This window comes from Sebastes umbrosus, chromosome 21, assembly GCF_015220745.1.
Source record: "Sebastes umbrosus isolate fSebUmb1 chromosome 21, fSebUmb1.pri, whole genome shotgun sequence".
Taxonomy (NCBI): domain Eukaryota; kingdom Metazoa; phylum Chordata; class Actinopteri; order Perciformes; family Sebastidae; genus Sebastes; species Sebastes umbrosus.
In genome coordinates this window covers 16,398,235-16,416,522 of record NC_051289.1, presented here as the reverse complement: position 1 = coordinate 16,416,522, position 18,288 = coordinate 16,398,235, and the positions used below count along the sequence as shown (strand labels likewise).

The 18,288-nt window shown below is 39.3% G+C and overlaps 1 protein-coding gene across 1 annotated transcript in view; it reads right to left on the bottom strand.

The window, feature by feature from the left end:
- Positions 1-14,183, bottom strand: part of ofcc1 (orofacial cleft 1 candidate 1) — an 88,875-nt gene extending 74,692 nt beyond the window's left edge. Inside the window, exons 1-7 of the mRNA XM_037757599.1 lie at positions 14,166-14,183; positions 9,667-9,737; positions 9,124-9,299; positions 5,261-5,365; positions 4,526-4,609; positions 413-640; positions 39-136 (exon numbers count right to left, since the gene is read on the bottom strand). Coding sequence (XP_037613527.1) covers positions 39-136; positions 413-640; positions 4,526-4,609; positions 5,261-5,365; positions 9,124-9,299; positions 9,667-9,737; positions 14,166-14,183 — 780 coding nt within the window. The remainder of the gene's footprint in view (positions 1-38; positions 137-412; positions 641-4,525; positions 4,610-5,260; positions 5,366-9,123; positions 9,300-9,666; positions 9,738-14,165) is intronic.
- Positions 14,184-18,288: the final 4,105 nt, after the last annotated feature.

Genomic DNA, 18,288 nt, shown 5'->3' with positions numbered 1-18,288 from the left:
GGGATGATGACACAGATATTCCTCTTTGTAGCCCTGACCTGCTGCAGTGAAAGGCTGCCAAGCGTGATCATGTCAGGCCGCACACGCTCCCTCAGCTGCTGGGCGTAGTGGGGGATCACCTCCTCGGCTGTCCTCGCTGCAAGAAGTAACACAGTGGCATCACAAGCCTCCTAATATTTATCAAAAATAAAAACGCTATTGTGGCATAATTCTTTGAATATGATGTCATGTGTACAAAAATGTACACAACTTCCTGGAATGATTCCTTGCTAGTTTTAATGATTGATTTTATGTATGTGCAAATAAAATACATTTTATACTATACTTAATAGTGTAATGCTATATGATACTAACATAATGCCTCTACGAATACGAAATCAAATATATAACTTAAATAAAAGCATGGCATTACTTTTTACGGTGCACTCGCTGCCCATTACCATCCTCCCCGCTTCGAGTCCAGCCTCTCCTCCCAGCCCAGCGCCAGCCCCAGCCTGGGCTTTGGCAGTGGTACGGGTCTGGGAGGGCCTGGAGCCCGAGGCTTCACCACCACCGCCGTGGAGCAGCAGTCGCCGCTGAAGCACCGGATCACCCGCCTTCACCTCCAACACCTCCTCATCCCTGGAGGCTAGCTGCGTACCTGGAGAGATACGCATCAGTGGGCATGTGCACAGACACACACACACACACACACACACATGCATACACATACTGATGGATGTGCATACTTACCAAATCCAGAAACAGACACATACTCGCAGAGATGAGTATGTATATACAGACATTTATGGAGGTGGACGATGATGTACTCCGAAACAGTAACGCACTCATATACGATGTGAACATTCATAAAATCAGAGTATCATGTTGAAGCAGACTCTGAAAGCATTTCTTATTCTTGGAAACCTGATCTTGACATACTCATACTGAAACAGGACCTTAGTTCGACATGGGCATTAAACAAGGACCACATTAGCCTGCTTTGCTATTTTGTTGGGGGGGGCTAATATGCTCGCAGTTGTTTATTCAAGCACAATCATCTGTCACTGTCAATATAAATCCTACACACTGTACATACAGTATATAGACATCTGTATGTGTACATGCTTTACATAATCGTCCAGCCCATGTGTATTCATTCAGTATTTATTTCTTTGCACTATTTGTATTGTTTACAACTTCCAGAACACTTGACTTGTATATAGATGTTTTATTTTATTTTATTATTTTACTCTTATTTTTATATATAACATTTATATATACACCTATTTTTGTACTACTTGTGTACATATCAGCCCTGTCTATTCCTCACCTTAATTTGTCCGGCTTTGTTGTCCTTGTTCCTAGCTGTTATTTCTATTTCTGTGTAAGTACATTGAGAGAGATACATAAAATCGGAGTTATATTCCGTGTATTTATGTATTTGGCAAATAAACCTGATTCTGATTCTGGTCGGTGGTCTTTAAATGGAAATATCTCATAACATTCATCCGAACTCGTGAATATTAGACACGGCTGGAATAAACAGGAGTTTGTTTATGTTTTTGGCTCAAGAGTAGATATAGAATAGGGTACAAAAGGTTGAACTGATGCTGCAGAAAAGAGTACAGATATCTAATATGCATTTTCTATATGCAATTTCTGGCCAGGATTCAAAGGATGGTGTAGGATCTTTTTGCTAAATAAAAATGTATGCTATCTTTTATAGAGCTGCAACAATTAATCAAATAATCAATTAGCTGTCAACCATTAAATTAATTGCCAACCATTTTGATAATCGATTACTCAGTTTGAGTAATTTTTTAAGAAAAAAAAATCAAAATTCTCTGATTCCAGCTTCCTTAATATGAATATTTTCTGGTTTCTTTACTCTTCTATGACAGTGAACTGAACGTTTTTGAGTTGTGGACAAAACAAGACATTTGAGGACGTCATCTTGGGCTTTGGGAAGCACTGATTGACATTGTTCACCATTTTTTGATATTTTATAGACAAATAGCTAATCAATTAATTGAGAAACTACTCAACAGATTAATCGACGATGAAAATAATTGTTAGTTGCAGCCCTAATATCTTTAAGATAATTAAAAATGTGAACAACAGGCCCATACATTGAAAAAAAAGTTTTCTTCTGCACCATATGTGGACTAGTTTTTCTAGTTAGTAACCTAGAAATCATCACTGAAAGCAGAGAAGCATCGTCTTCAGGAGCTAACCTGCTTGCTGTGTGTCTTTTCAGTTTTGCTGCGCCGCCTCGTTGGTAGAAAGCAAGAGGTATTCTTTGAGCATCTGTGTATTCAACGTGTGCAGTCCAACATGTGCAACAGCCAAAGCTGTTATCACTGCCTAATGCTTTTCACATAGAAGCTGATATCAATGCCTAACGCCTTAAAGAGAACTAGAATGAATAGAATACCGATGTTCTTTCATCTCCGAGCCAAAGCAATAGAATTTATCGAGATAAAAAGATCTTAGACAGACAGAAGGGATTTCTCCAGGAATTTCTTTTTCTGAGAAAATGTCTACAACACTGGCCACTGTCCATTTTATTAATACTTTGTCGTATTCATGCTCTTTCTTGTGATATGTGCATGGTGCTTTGTGGCGGGCTGTAAGACAAAAGCCTGAGAAGCAGTCACAAAATGTCAGGATCAGGAGTGACATACACTGAGCCGGTTCTGCAGCTATAAAGAAGACTTGCGGCCTACACCGGTGGGAGGCATCCATACAACAGCGTAAGGTGATTGTCTTGAAGTCTATTGTAGCTTGGTGAAGTGCTTACTGGCAGTCGCCGCAGTTGGACTCCAACAGTACAGAAGTAAGAGCTCTCTCTCTCTTCCTCTCTCTCTTCCTTTCCCGGTCTCTCAGCCTATTGCATGGAGGAACTGTTAATCCAAGATCCTCTTTACTTTTTCTGTGGGATTTCATGAACATTCCAAGACAATGGATGGGGCTGCTAATCTCGGTGGTACAGCTAAATCCGAGACAATGGCAAATAATACAAGCCGGCTAAATTCTACCGTGTTGAAGCGGGCCTAAACCCATCACTTGTGCGCCGGAATTACAAGGAAGATGTGCGTCATGTCAACAGGATCTGGTGCGACTGTCTTCACCCAGAACAATGCTAAGCTTAAACCACCTCAATGTTGCCTGGTTGGCTACATATTTAAATGAAACTGAGCTAATGAGAAAAGGCACGCCTACTGTGAGACAATGGCTGTGCTTGGAAAGCAGTGACTACAAGTGAAGGTCCGTTTCTAGTCTTAGTCTTTGTTCTGTGTTAGTGCTGCTTTTAGTGTTGGTGGAAAATGTGGCGTCTTATTTTTTTGTCTGGGTTGTTTATGATTTCACTGTCTTGAGCTTTACTTAAATATACTGTAGCTTCAGTTGTGGTACTAAGTGGCACCATATTTAATGCTGTGGACACTGTTTCAAATGGTAACTGTGGTTTCATGATGTTAAAATGTGAAGTTTTTATCAATATAACACTATGCAAATTAAAATACACATAATAAGTGTTTCAACTGAATTAATACACTGGATCTTAACAATATTAAGTAGCAGTTACACATGTGATCAGATCTGGAAAAATGTAACTTGAAATCAGATACATTTTTCTAAATTAGAACATGTCAATTAAATAGTGATCTCGAGGGATTAAATGGACATTATATGATTAATTGCAAATTAATCGCACATTTTTTTATCTGTTCAAAATGCACCTTAAAGGGAGATTTCTCAATTAATTAAAACTATATTAATACTTTCAACATGGGAGTGGGCAAATATTCTTGCTTTATGCAAATGTATGTATATATTTATTATTGAAAATGATCAATTAACAACACAAAACAATGACAGATATTGTCCAGAAACCCTCACAGGTACTGCATTTAGCATAAAAAACATATGCTCAAATCATAACATGGCAAACTGCAGCCCAACAGGCAACAACAGCTGTCAGTGTGTCAGTGTGCTGACTTGACTATGACTTGCCCCAAACTGGATGTGATTATCATAAAGTGGGCATGTCTGTAAAGGGGAGACTCGTGGGTACCCATAGAACCCATTTTCATTCACATATCTTGAGGTCAGAGGTCAAGGGACCGCTTTGAAAATGGCCATGTCAGTTTTTCCTCGCCAAAATTAGTTATTTAGCCTCATTCGCACCAAGCTAGTATAACATGGTTGGTACCAATGGATTCCTTAGTTTTTTTAGTTCCATATGATATCACATATCTTCAATGTAGCTTTAAAATGAATGCGTTAAAGAAATTAGTGGCATTAATATGAATTTGCGCTAATGCGTGATTATCACGTTGACTTTGACAGCCCTCGTTCTAAATTAAAGTAATGTAATAGTTAAGTAATTGTTCTAAATTAAAGTAATACAATGTAAAGGTAAAGTAATTGTTCCAAGTTAAAGTGGTGAAAAATGGTATCTTTACTATTTTGATTAGGGGCAACCAATCAGCTGCTTCCTAATTACCAAGATATAGGAGTGCAGTAATATGTGGATACATACCAGGTATATTTATGAAGGTATCGTCCTCATCCAGCAATGCAGCCATTTTCTGATACAGCTTGTTTTCATCAGCATCCAATATTGCTACAAGTCAAAACAATTATAAAATGAGTACACCCTCAAAAGGTGCTGGAAAATTACACGCACTCTGTGTGCTTCAAAATTACTTTCTACTTATCAGACAAGTCAATCTAAACCACATCTTAACATGCAAACTGGAGATATTAGCCGTGGCTGGAGAGGGGGTGAAAATCAAGTGTATGCAGAGGGGTAATGAAATAGGAGCATTAACATGCCTGTTAGCCGGCCTGTCATCATGTGATGAGATTTGGTTTGGCGAATCCTTTGATATTACACGGCAGTGATATCCAAAAGATACAGGTGAAATGGCTTCTCCATTAATAGCCATGTTTCATTATAACATGCATATTACTTGGCTCCCAAGAGCTCGCTTTTAATAGGCCTACTTTAGGAGGGGGGCTGCAAACTATTGATGTGGCTCTGCGTGTGTCATTTGACAGGGGGGAAAGAAAAAGCCGCGGTGAAATGAAAACTGACCAAACGATACGTGACCTTCGTCAATGACAGCGAGTTGGGTAGCCAATCTCGTGATGCCATCACTTGGTGTATTTACATAGACCGTCCTGCCGTCACAAACGGCGGCGTGCTACCCGTGATCTCTCTCACCTCACTTTAATGAACCGAGGAGAACTATTATGACAGAGAATGGCATACTTAATTCCAGCTCATCTTCGCCGCTGACCCCGGCCGTCCTGCGATGCCTTGGGTCTGTCTGCTCCGCCGACGATGGGTCAAAGTAATTTTGGGCACGTTTATTTCCTGTGGAAAGAGAGAATGAGAGAAAGAGGGGTTGGGAGTTGGGCGAAGGGGGGAGGAAAGAGGGGAGTTGTACAGGTTCAGGTTAGTGGTTATTAGAAGCACATGAAGCGAAATGTTAATTTTGAAACCCACACTGTCGAAGGGCAGGGGCAGCGGCTGCTACCAGATAAGGCAGAGCCAAGATGAGACGGGAGTACAGAGGCAGAAAGAGAGAACTGGGAAAGAGACTGCTGGGTCTCTCGGTGCACCTCTCCGCGGCCTGCGGTGCTCTGGGGCCTAATTAGCATGCCGCGAAAGGTCACGGCAGGCAATCTCTTAAATACGACTGCCATATGTTTGCCGTGTTCAAAAGGAACTAATGAGAAAGTCTACAAGCTCAAAAGTACCTGGAATTTCAAAGACAATACCTTCTAAATACTCCGAGGTCAGCGGCCCAGAGGACCGGGCAAGTTTGGAGGAGCAGATCCAAAGGAAAATAACCTGAGCCCATGTCTCATTGACTTCTTATTAGCAATCACTGACCTATGGGCATCAAGTCTGCTCCACAGAGTTTATGGGAATCTGATGGCTCCGGGGCTCTTTCTATTAAGGGTGCACCCCACCAAGCAGCTTTCTTAACCCCAAATCATTCTCATTACAGGCCTTGAATATTTCACTCCAATCTAAATTGCTTTACTTGTATTTCTCAGGTTGTGGGGCAAAAAAATGATGCATTAAATCATGTCATATATTCCACACAAGGATCACCTTTATAGAAGTCTGTGGGTATCGGCGCTTGGACGCATAAAAATGTGAGTAAGTGTGTTTGCATAGGAGCACCACTGGCCCACTAGGCCACTACCCAAAAAAAGCTTGCCGTGCTCATGTGAAATATCTTGCATGAGGTTTTCTGTCCTTACTCGAAGTCAAACAGTCAGACTGAGAAACTTATTAAACGAGGAGCAGCCGTGTGACTCCTCGCCGGCGCCATAAATTGACTGTGAAATTCCCATGTTAAATCCTTCTACGTCGTTAACAAAGAGTTTGAACAATTTCTCCGCAAATAGCTCTGAGGTTATGAAACCCTTTTTTCAAACACAAATTTGCATAATGGCGGTAGCTTCGTGGATCGCCTTTTTGAATCATATCTGTGATTTACCTAAATAGTCTGGCTGTCCTCCAGTTCATCTCTCTAATGAAAATTTCAATTCTCTGTTCTTATATGCACATTATCAATAACTAGCACTTCTTTGCCAGAGCCGGAGTTTCTGCGAACAGAGAATTGGAGATAATGAAAGGTTTTGGTTGAGGCCAAATAGAAGTGTCACAAACATGGAACGATCTGCCTTTGTGATCTTCCAATAAAAGGCACACGAGTCACTGAACTGTTATGCATATTCACACTCCCTAATGAAAAACTGTTGCTTATTTTGTGTTAGTGATTTGAAGTTTATGTAAATCTTATATTCAGTGCAATTACCACAAAGAAATTAAGTTATAAACCTATAAAACACGTAGTGTGTGATAAATATAATGCCCTTTGAGACATGTAGTAATAAGAGGGAGTGCGTGGACTTGAGACAGCCCCGCAAAAACCTATTCATATAGTGACTGTGTTGATATGAAATGCATCACATTTTCCTGACTTCTAATCTTTATAAACTACCATATGGTTAAGTTCATTTCAAAATGAATAGAACAAAAAAGGAAGAGAGTAAAATCAGTAACTTAACTCATCCCTCATCATCAGCATGTCAATATGTGTTTAAAAAGAGTCTATATCGGTGCACTAAGATACAGTTGGTCTTGTGTTCCCAATAAAACAACCTTTTGAGACTTAGGATTAGTGGTGTTTTCTTAATTCGATGAACAGCATTCCTTCCTTAAATTGAATTTTGAGGTGGAACATAATGTATGGAGAGATTATTGTAGTGTGTAAACAAATAGGACATCAATATTTTGTAGCAGGTTTTTTAGCATCTACTATCAACATACGGTATAATCTAATCTAAGACAACATAATGACATAATGTTTAAAACACACTTTATGAACAAGTTCTATTCTTTATTAGGGATGAACCGATACCAATACCGGGTCTTATACCGGGGCCGATACTGACTCAATTAGATGGATCGGGTAACTGTGACATAAGGGCCGATCTATTCAATTAAATTCTATGTTTGTATACAATACACATTATATACTGGAATTTTAAAGTTTTGACCAATTTGTTGCTGCATTAAAAGGTTTACAATTGAATTGTATTTCCTGTTAATCCTGAAGATTATTTTTTACCAAGTTGCAGGTGTACGATTTTATTATTTTAATACAATTCAGTAAAATTTGATCTATGTATTTATGTGTTACATTTTGTTTTACAATGTTAGGAAAGCAATGATTGAAGTCACTTCCGCACAGTGAGGCATGCAGTTTATTAACTAAACACTGGTATCGGATCAGTACCCGGTATCGGCTCATACCCAAAGCCCAGGTATCGCTATCGGGACTGAAAAAGTCAGATCAGTGCATCCCTATTAATTCTTTTTTGGGATTGAGTCATGTAATGGTGAGTGGTGACAATTCAGTGCAATGCTGTTTTTACACCTAAGCCAATATACTGGAAGTTTTGTAGGCAGAACTTCTTAATGCTCAAAAACATGTGGATAGAAATGTACTGTATCAACAATCAGAAAAAAAGCATGACATAGACAGTCCGTGCAAAAGAATGAGCTATAAAGTTTCCAATAAATGTGTGATTCGATCCCTTCTCAGTTATCTAGAGTATAATAGTAGAAAGTCACAAACCTATCGGAGGAGAGAAAAAGAGACGTGGACAGACAGCCAGAACAAGCAGACTTTCACTGTCAGTTATATCTCCTTATCTGACCTTACCTATACAGCATCCATGATTTCATCGTTTTCAACACCAAAATAAATGTGATATAAGAAACAAAGATGATAACTACAGGAATGGTTGATTGCTTTGCTAAAGCCATTATCTTCAACCAATGAAAAAGTCTTATTAATTTCTGGTTTAGATTTAGCATTAGTCTCCTATATCATATACTGTATGTTTATGGTCTTTCTTGACCTGATAGAAAATAATTTTTCTTCATATGCTTCTTCATATTCTACGCACCATGGTGCAAGTGCAATCCTATCTCTTGTGCATAAAAACATCATGACAATAATTGATAATAATTACTCGCCATGCACAGCAAAAAAGCAAAATAAACCGCATTAAATCAAGAATCTTACATGTGACTCATCCCTGAGAAAACTGGCACGCTCGCAACCTTGAACGCATCCTAATTTACCATCCCATTCCTCAAGAGTTCTCCCTGACATACTGAATTATAAGGGGGCATATTCGTATGCCTGATTGGCCTTAAGCCGTGTTTCGGGGGCGTTGTGAGTACACCACACAGACAGCGGATCGGCTTGGTAGCGTAGTAGCGTATGTAAATGCACTCTCCTATGACTCCAGCCCACCACAAGGCATGTAGCCGAGAGTGGGAGTCAAGGCTGATTGTGTCGAGGGTACTTCTAGATAGAGATAGAACACCCACTACTGTAGCGTTCTCCAGCGGAGGAAGAAGTTATACGAGGGTTGCTTGTTAGGACACGCTTGCTTTGGAATGCAGGGACCAAGGGCCCCCCGAATGGAGAGAGAGAGAGGAAGAGAAAGAGAGAAAGAAAGAGGGAGTGAGAGAAAAGGTTAGATCAGGAACACATCTACTGTCAACAAATTTGAGGCTAATGAAGAATGAAGCTTCACCTCTTTCTTTGGCAGGGGCTTGCAGCTCCATTTTTTTTTGGTGAGCTGCAAGGGTGCTATCTGGCCTGTCACCTCGAATTTCTCTCCCCAGACAAACCGGAGGAGCAGAAAGCTCCGTGCTTCCTCCTCCATCGAAGGCTGGGTTTTCTATGCCCACCAGAGCGCCTCTCTCGTCTCTCCCTGACAAAATAAGTAGAAACATAAATAAAAAACACAAACACCGACATGAAGGGGGAACACAACAGTTAGGTCGAAGTGACAAAAAAACAAAAGCACATTTATTGGCCACAAAATGTTTCTATTTGGTGCCCCAAAATGTTCAAGCGCATCCTCCTCGAATGACACTAAAACACAATTAGGTTAAAATTAAATCAGAATCCTGCAAAGGAGGAGGAAAAAAAAAAAGAGAAGAAGAAGAAATGATTAAAATAATTACAAATTGCGCCCTGACAAGCAAGAGCAAAATTTAGCCCAAAGCCATTTGTCTGTAATTAGTTAATTAATCCTTACACAAATTATGAGCAATAACTCATCAAGCAGGACTCACCCATCAGAAATTCAGCCGACTTGGATTTCTTCTGCTTAGGTTGCTGCAGAGCCTTCTGCTGTAACTTCTGGAGGGAAATTGTTAAATGAATAAATTAGCTGCAGAATGAAGATCATCATTTATGATCCGCAACTAACGCAGTATTTTAAATATGGGACGACACTAAAATGTCATTTAATTTACATCGCCGCTAAAGGGGTCAAGCACTAATTGAACAACAGGAGTGGAAAAGAATTTAATCATAAATAGATAAGAAAAGTTGACATGAATGTGTAATGAAGGTCACATTAAAATACTTCCTCCTTGTTTCTAAAATGAATGGGCAACAACAGCTCGCTCCTGGAAAAATTATGCGTTTTTACACAGAGAGAGTACACAGTCTTGGTGTGCAAATGAGTATGGAAATCCAGGCACACTTCTCATTACTTCAATTCACATGAACTCAACCTAAAAAAATCTCACAGGAGAGAGAAATATCGTCTTTAATAACACCATGTCAGGCCCCTTGTATGTGTCATAAAGCTTGGGTAATTTTAACAGTAATTTCAATATTGAATTCATGTGTAAAGCATGATTATCTATCTATCTGTATACACATGCAAAGTCAACATTATTTGGACTTGTTAGGTGGTCTACATTGGCATGGAATGGAAAGAAAAAAAGCAAGTATGAGTTCCTTTGAAATCAAGAGTATGTGGAACAAACTCCGCAGTCCCACATTTCTCTCATTTCTGCGGACAAGCAGAACAATAAGAAAGCCGAGGTAAAAGACATAAGTAGTTGTTTTTGTTATGGATATGTTTACATAAGAATGCACCATATAAAAGAGCTCCGTTGCTCAAAGCGTATGGAGCTTTTTAAGCATCATTTTATGCAGATTTCAATGATGAACTGTGCTCATGCCCATGAACAGCATGTATTTGTATACAATATTTAATTTCAAAGGCAAAATCAAGGGGGCAGAAGGGGTGGAGGGGGGGGCTTATTTCAACTCTAAATGACAGAGCAATTAAAATGGAGAAGGACTACTTCCAGACCAATCTGGTAAGAGGAGTTTTTGTAAATCTGTTTTTACATTCAACAAGCCCTACAGCAAGACATTCATTTATACCACTGAGATTAATGCTTATCTAATTGTAACTTATTTAAAAACCATTTTCATTTCGACTGGGTTCCAATCAGTTTTTCTGAGTTTCACATACTGTGGAGTACGAGAGGCTGGCGAATTCGGCGTCAGTGGTGATTGTCTGCCTGTGCTTTCTTTTATTTTCTTATTTTCATTTTGTCAGACACACCTTTTTTTTCTGCAAGACAAATCTTGTTTGGGTGCATGTGCAAATTAAGAAACTCCCTGAAACAATTACGGGCAAATGAATCAGGTAATTTTACTAATAAAAAAAAAATGCCATTTGCTCTGTATTATACCAGACCAGTTTAACAATACTGTGTTGTAAACTGAAGCAGTCATTTAAATAAGCTACATGACATTTGCATTCATTATGTGGTATTAAAATGTTGACTGTTATTGGAGCCTCACAGACAATTTTGAAACCATAATGAATACATTTAAAATTCTCTACAGTAAATTCTGTTGTTACTTTAACAGCACATACTGTGTAAGTTATTGTTGGAGTTGATATATTATTTTGCCAAAGTAATGCATCATCAAATTAGAACAATGAAGGAGGATAACACTCTTTATTTCACAAATTATTGCTTTTGCCCTCAGGGCTAAAGGCACTTTGGAGAGATCAAAGCAGAAATCACATTAAGTTTTATCTTAGGCTATACAAATGCATTTTGTTTATCACCCTAATTACTGCATAGAATAATCTAGAATATCATCTTGAAAAGTGTATGTATGTACAGCAGCCTTTAATACATATACATAATTCACACTGCAATGTAACATAGAATTTTTTAATGTTTTTATTTAAAAAGTTTTTTTATAGTTGTTTTATTCCTTTTTGTTATGTGACTTTCATATCAGTTCGTACTAGTTCTCCTCTAGGCACCGTTTTGTTTTGGTCTCATTTCTAACAGTCCCCATGTTTATCACTGTGCAAACTAAATTAGCTCCATGTCCTGCAAATGTCAATAAGTCCTCTGATTACTATAAATGTATTCTTGCCTTAAGTTCAGTTCCAGTGAAAAAAAAAAAAAAAACAACCCTAGTAAACACACAAGGGAAAGTACACAGAAGGAGTACAGTACATACACCCCAGGCCTACAGCTTTGGGTCATTGTCACTAAAAATCTAATCCACACAGCGCCATGTGAGCCTCTCTGTCTAGAGAGCTAAGAAAAAATGCCTGGTTCTCATCTCGTTCCCTGGACCCCACTGACATTGACAGCATGCTCCTTGTAATACAAGGACTGTTGTTTAATGTGCCATAACCGGATGGAACATGCAGATGTTGCATTTCTGAAACGATAAACAACAATTCAATCCTGAGGAGAAAAAAAAAAAAAAGAATCATAGAGGTTTGTGATATTAAACTGGATTTGTAGAGGTATAGGAATAGCTGTTCAATAGCAGTGTAAGCCCGCCCAGTGCAGGCTAAAATTCCCTGTCACATTGCACTTAAATGTTAAATTCACGGTGCTGCAGCAAAATCACATGCCAAGAAATTTGGGTATATTACAACATACATATACAGTAGCACAACGCACCCTGAGTTCACTCTGTTGTCATCTGAAAAGCATCTATGCATGCTCCCTTAAGCCGTCACACATTTCACTGTGCAGCACACAAACTGCTTACTTCGCAGTCAACATGAGAAAAAAATCATTTATAACTGGTGACAAAAAAAAAATCCATGACTTTCTTTTTTTTTTTTTTTTTTTTTTTTAAATGTGATTGTTGTCAAAAGGAATTGAGCACAACAATGCCTTGTTCAGTTCTTGTTGCATTCAAAGGCATAGCTAGAAGGGCTTGGGGAAGACCGCTTGCTGCTAGGGGCTGGTGGGCACAGACCAGCTAGAAAGTGAATTTTGCATACTGTACGGATCATCGCCCAGTTCAGCCCAGTCACATTGAATCTGCCGTCAACCAATTGTGCTTCATGAAACCGTCAACCCTCATTTACGTCTGCCTGTTTTCTTCCCCACGCAGCTGTAAACAAGGCCCCAGCTTTGAGCTGTCTTGCTCTGTCCCTGTGCGCGCGCTGCTTGCCAGGGGAGCGTAGACAGCACAACCTCGTCTTCACAGAGCTACTTGAAGCTACCATTTCCAGACAAGCGCCCTGCGCGCCAGGCAGAGGAGTCAAGGACAAGAGTGTTTCTGGAAACGACAAGAGTTTTAAGAGCTTCTTGCACATGTTTTGTCTCTTCCTTGAGTTCTAATTTATACTTAAAAAATATTTTGTGTGTTGAGGCTATTCTGTCAGCGGGTCCCTTAGAGTGGCATTGATCTGAATTTGAATGTAAATGAATGTGCAAGTGAATAAAATCATCTTGTCTTAATAAAAAATATGTGTGTGAATATATGTCATAATGGGTTGTAATAAAATGATAAGACATAATAAAGATGAGACAATCAATAGACATAAAAGTTCATGTTTATAAAGCCTCTCTTTATCTATCAACATAATAGAAATGACCATATCAATGAAATGTCATAGGAATAATGAAAACATCTACAAAGCATATTTTTTTTTTATATCACCACAGATAAGGTTAGCATTTGGTTTCAAAGGCACACAAAGCCATTCTCGCCTTAAAATGTGAAAGCGTCTTAATTTATGGAGCAGCCTTATATGTGCACGGTAATTGTGACCCACCAAACAGTTTCTTATTAAACAACAACGGCGTCAGTTGGTGTAGACAGAAAACATAATTAGTATTCAAGCTTAATTAATCTACGCTGGCCCCCTTTAAGTGAATTAGTCAATTATTTATGCATGTGTGCTCCTTTGATGCTAACAGATTATGTATGTTACTGGAAAGAAAAAAAAAACCTTGAAAAATGACTTTGAAAACTTTCCACCATAAAATGTCACTACAAGCGTCTGCACTGACTCAGAAATGTCAGTGAATGATTATGAAAAAAAAAAAGAACTGGACTAAACTGTGAAACTTCTACAAATTCTCATTATTGCCAAATCACCAGTGCCAGTCAAGGAAAACATTGCAATTCATTGTCTGCAATCCGGAGCGAAAGATAAAAATAAATCAGCCAAATATGTACTTTTTGTGCGCCCTAATCCGCGGAATGGAAATCTAACACAGGTCGGATCAAGGTCTTTCCTGGGATCATGGGAACTCCTTGGGATTTTCAAGAGCCTTTTTGTTTTTACCCTTGAGAACCAGGCACTGGCCTCTGCACCCCTCAATCCCCCATTGAGAACCCAGAGGCAGCGCGGAGGAATGCTAAATGTCAATGGTCAGACTCCACCAGCACCTTCAGTGAGAGAGACGGAGGTACAAGGCCTGACCTCTTTTGTGTTCGGCTACGCTTGCTTATGAGGGGGGCCAGAAGTGAAACTGTACTCACGCCGCTGAAGGTGTCCATCTCCGCGAACTGCAAAAGATCATCACTGGCTGACGTCGATTTCTGAACGACGGCGAGGCCTGCATAACGGAACGTGTGAAGAAAACGGTGAGAAATGTGTCAAAACAAATACGTTTTATTGCTCACAAGAATCTGATCTGCATGTGAGGAGAATGTTATTGACAGAAAACTTTAAATTTGCCTTATAATTCAAAGTTTGTTGATGTTATTAGAGCTCTTTTCATAGCTTACTGTGAGGCACAAAATCCCTCTTTCCACGCAGCGTTACACTATCTCTCCCCTGCTTGTGTGTTTAAACCTGTTATCTCTGCAATGCATCTCGGAGAATAAAAGGACAATAAACACCATTTATTATCACAGATAACAAATTATTTGCCCTGATTATTCAAATAGTTTATTCATTTACATCCGATACAATATCACTTGGTATTTTTATCGTCTTTTTTCCTATGGTAATTCACATGGCTTGCACAAGTTTCTGCTGAAATAGCAAAACAAACCCCAGGCAAAATGTGAAAGATTATCCCATACCATGCGAGCTACGATGAAATGCTATACTTTTTCACACTGAACACTGCTCCACTGGGTGTGATTGAAAAACATGTAAAGCTATTGAATCTGTGGTTTGTATATGTGAGGGGAAAATGAGTGTTGTAACAAGTGGGCCAGTGTTTTTGTAATTGTTTCAAATTACACTCGGCGTAATAACTCAGTGAAAGCAGAGCCAGTGTGCGGTCCCCGCACATTAACTAGGCAAAGACCACAGGATATCCATGCACCTTATCGCGGCCCACAAAAAAACTTGATTGTGTAAACAACTGTGGAGACTAAAAACGCCTTAGCTGTATTTCCAGCTGTGTCTATTTGTGTCCAATGGCGCTTATCGCCAGCTACACAAAAGAAGGACAATACTTTTAGATAAAGAGGTACTTTGCAGCATTTCCTTTACATGTGTATTTTATTGAATTAAAGACAGCTTTAAATTCCTGTTTTTAATTTGCTGAACTGTTTTTCTGGGCTACTAATAGGGATGTGTGTGTGTGTGTGTGTGTGAATGTTTTACAGGCTGTAAAATTGTGATGCTGTGAGAAAAATAAGTACATTAGTTGTTAAAACTGCATGCCTCCTGCCAAATACTGGCTCCCTAACCAATGAGATTGCCAACATCATTGTTAACACATAAATGACTGACTCATTTTTCAGCTTGAGGTTCAGGCTTTCTGTCAAAAAGTCGTATGCAGATTTTTTTTTTAAAGTGCGTGCAATAAACCCCCTAAAGTCCTACATAGTACGATGTACTCGCTGGACTTGACTTAGTACCAATCCAAAGAGATAGTCGGGTTAGAGAATTATCTCATGTGCTTGCTAAACAATACACCCTTGTAAAAACACACTGCTAACACCAGCCTGCGTGCAGCAAAATCATCTATACAGGGTTTCCTCACAGACGTATTTGTTTTTGACCCGCCATAGCAGTGCTTCCTCGTTTGCTCTCAGCAACATGCCGGGAATAAGCATCTGTGGTCAGAGTTTAACAGCAGAAAGACAACACTGCTGTGATTGATTGCTGTTATCTCAGCAAGATGCCTGTACTTTTTTTCTAGAGCTTCTTTTTGCACAAACTAGTGTTTTAGGGTTTTTTAAAATTATGCAAAAGTTTGTATAATACCTCCTTTAAAGCTGCAGTGGGTAGAATTGGAGCAAATATGATTTTAAAAAAAGTTATTTTATGAAACAGTCACTACATCCTGGTAATAGTGCATGAGACAGGTAATCTGAAATAAATCATGTGTCTCTGTGTTCTCCGGTGCTCTTAATGGCATCTGCAAGATTTCACAGACCGGAGGAAAACAACCAATCAGAGCCGAGCTGGAGCCTTGCCATCTCTGAGCAGCTGTCAATCACTCGCAAACTCCAATCCAACGGTCAAACTAGGCAGCGCTGATCAAATATGAATCTATATTCTGTTACTGTAATGTCTATTTCTCGCATCAAATGTTTTCAGAAACATCTTGTAGTGTACTGTTTAGCTGTAAAATGAGAATCAGTTGAGGAAATACCAAGCACCGCCCACCAGCTGAGGCAAACTTTCTCATTTTACAGCGAAACAGTACACTGAAGTCTACATATAATGCCAGTATTAACAGACCTACTGCTTAAATCACATAATAGTTATAAATAAAGCAAGTACATTGTTCCTCTAAAATGACATGCCACTATATTTGACCTGCAACCATTCTTTTTTCCATCTTCCTCTCCTGCCCTGAGAATGACCATCTCCTCTGTCATCTAGTCAGCTAAGCTCAATCAACCCTTAATCCAGAACGACAGTGGGGTCTGTGTTGCACTAGACGAGGCACTTCCCCTTTTCTATGGCATAGTGCGACCTGAAATCTTTGCTTGACATTCTTTTTTTCTTCTCCGCGAACATGGAATAAGGGATGTAATTCAATAGTCACCGAGGGACGGGGCACCGCGCACCAAAGACTATTTTATTTGCTTGTGGACAGAGGCCTTTTCTTAATGTTTGACAACAGCCAGTCTCCCTCAAGACATGGAGTTCACACGGCTGACGATAAGGGTAGAGAAAGGGCAGATTCTTTCTTCTTCGTCGGGCAGTGGAGATGTTTTGCATGCAGATTTACTCTAAATGCACTCTTTGCACTTTAAAGTGCACTTACAAAGGCATATATCAGCAGTGCACTGCGGAGTGAGCAGTGGAGTATATACAGTAGGAGTGAATTCATGCGAGTCTTTTACATTGTATTCATGGGAATTAAGGGGTACATTGCTCAGGTAAATAAGTACACTTTTCACTTAAGAATGTCATTTGATCCTAATGTGATATAAACTAAATCTATAGCAAATAACTAGTACATTCTTTTAGTAACTTTATACATGCATGTTGTTTATGTTTAGGATTAAGAGGTATTTTACCTTGTGAGGCCCGAATTCGTCCTCTTCATGGTCACCTCAGTCGTCATGGTGATGATGACGCGCTCCATAACAACACACACACTCACGTGTACATGTAGTCTCAGGTAACCTCCTCATGTTCACTTTCACTCACTGAAACAAAAAGTACAAGAGACAGTCTGAATTAGATTATACACCTCACAAATGTATATAATACATCATTTAAATCTCAGGTTTCTAAGTGACTATCTGTGATATGCAGCATATGTTATAAATTAGCAAATGGAAAATAGTACATGAATGATGAAAGTAGAAACTGTGTGTCGTTTAAACTCGGGGAAAGGAGAGATATCTGACACAGTCTAATGCGCGCCATTACCAAAACTATAACCGTTGAGTTGTGCCAAGATAAAGCTTCATCTGTGTGACAGTCTCATCTACCAGATGGCATCACTGTTTTTTGTGTTTTAAATGCTGTTTCATTATTAATGGGGAGTGTGGCGTAGCGCTCCTTCAAAGAGATGTTCGCTCGTTGTTTCAGAGATATTACAGGTAAAACAGGCTGCTTTATCACCTTTCAGTGCCGATTACAATGAACTCCTCCCAAACTGGAGGTAAAGTGCTCACGCTGCTTTGTAAACATCCATTATGCAGTATATGACAATTCACACAAAAGTTTCCCCCCCCGCCATGCATTATTTAGAGGGAGCTGCAGACAAACGTATTTGCCAGCCAAAGACAACCCGGCAAGCTTTACAGCTGCTGTGAAGGATAGGTAGAAAACGCCCGGCGGATTGGCCCTGCTCACGTTAGGAATAAAGCACATTAACACTAATATCCCCCTTAGAAGTGATCATGAACTACAGCTAATGCATGAACAAACAGACTGTGCTTTTATTTATGACTGCAAAGCCATCAGGCCACTGGTGGCCTTTTCAACTGAGGAAGAGAGATTGCTCATATGTAATTGAAATGAATAATCCTCATTTGTTTTGGAAAAATGGAGTCAATGTTTTGTTTTATGTGAAGTTTATGAGTTTATGAACTGTGAACTAGGGCTGTGTATTGGCAAGAATCTGGCGATAGATACAGTATGTATCACAACACAGGGGTTACGATTCAATATATTGCGATATATTGTGATTTTTTTTAATCTAATTTTTGGAAAACTGTCATATAATAAAGAACA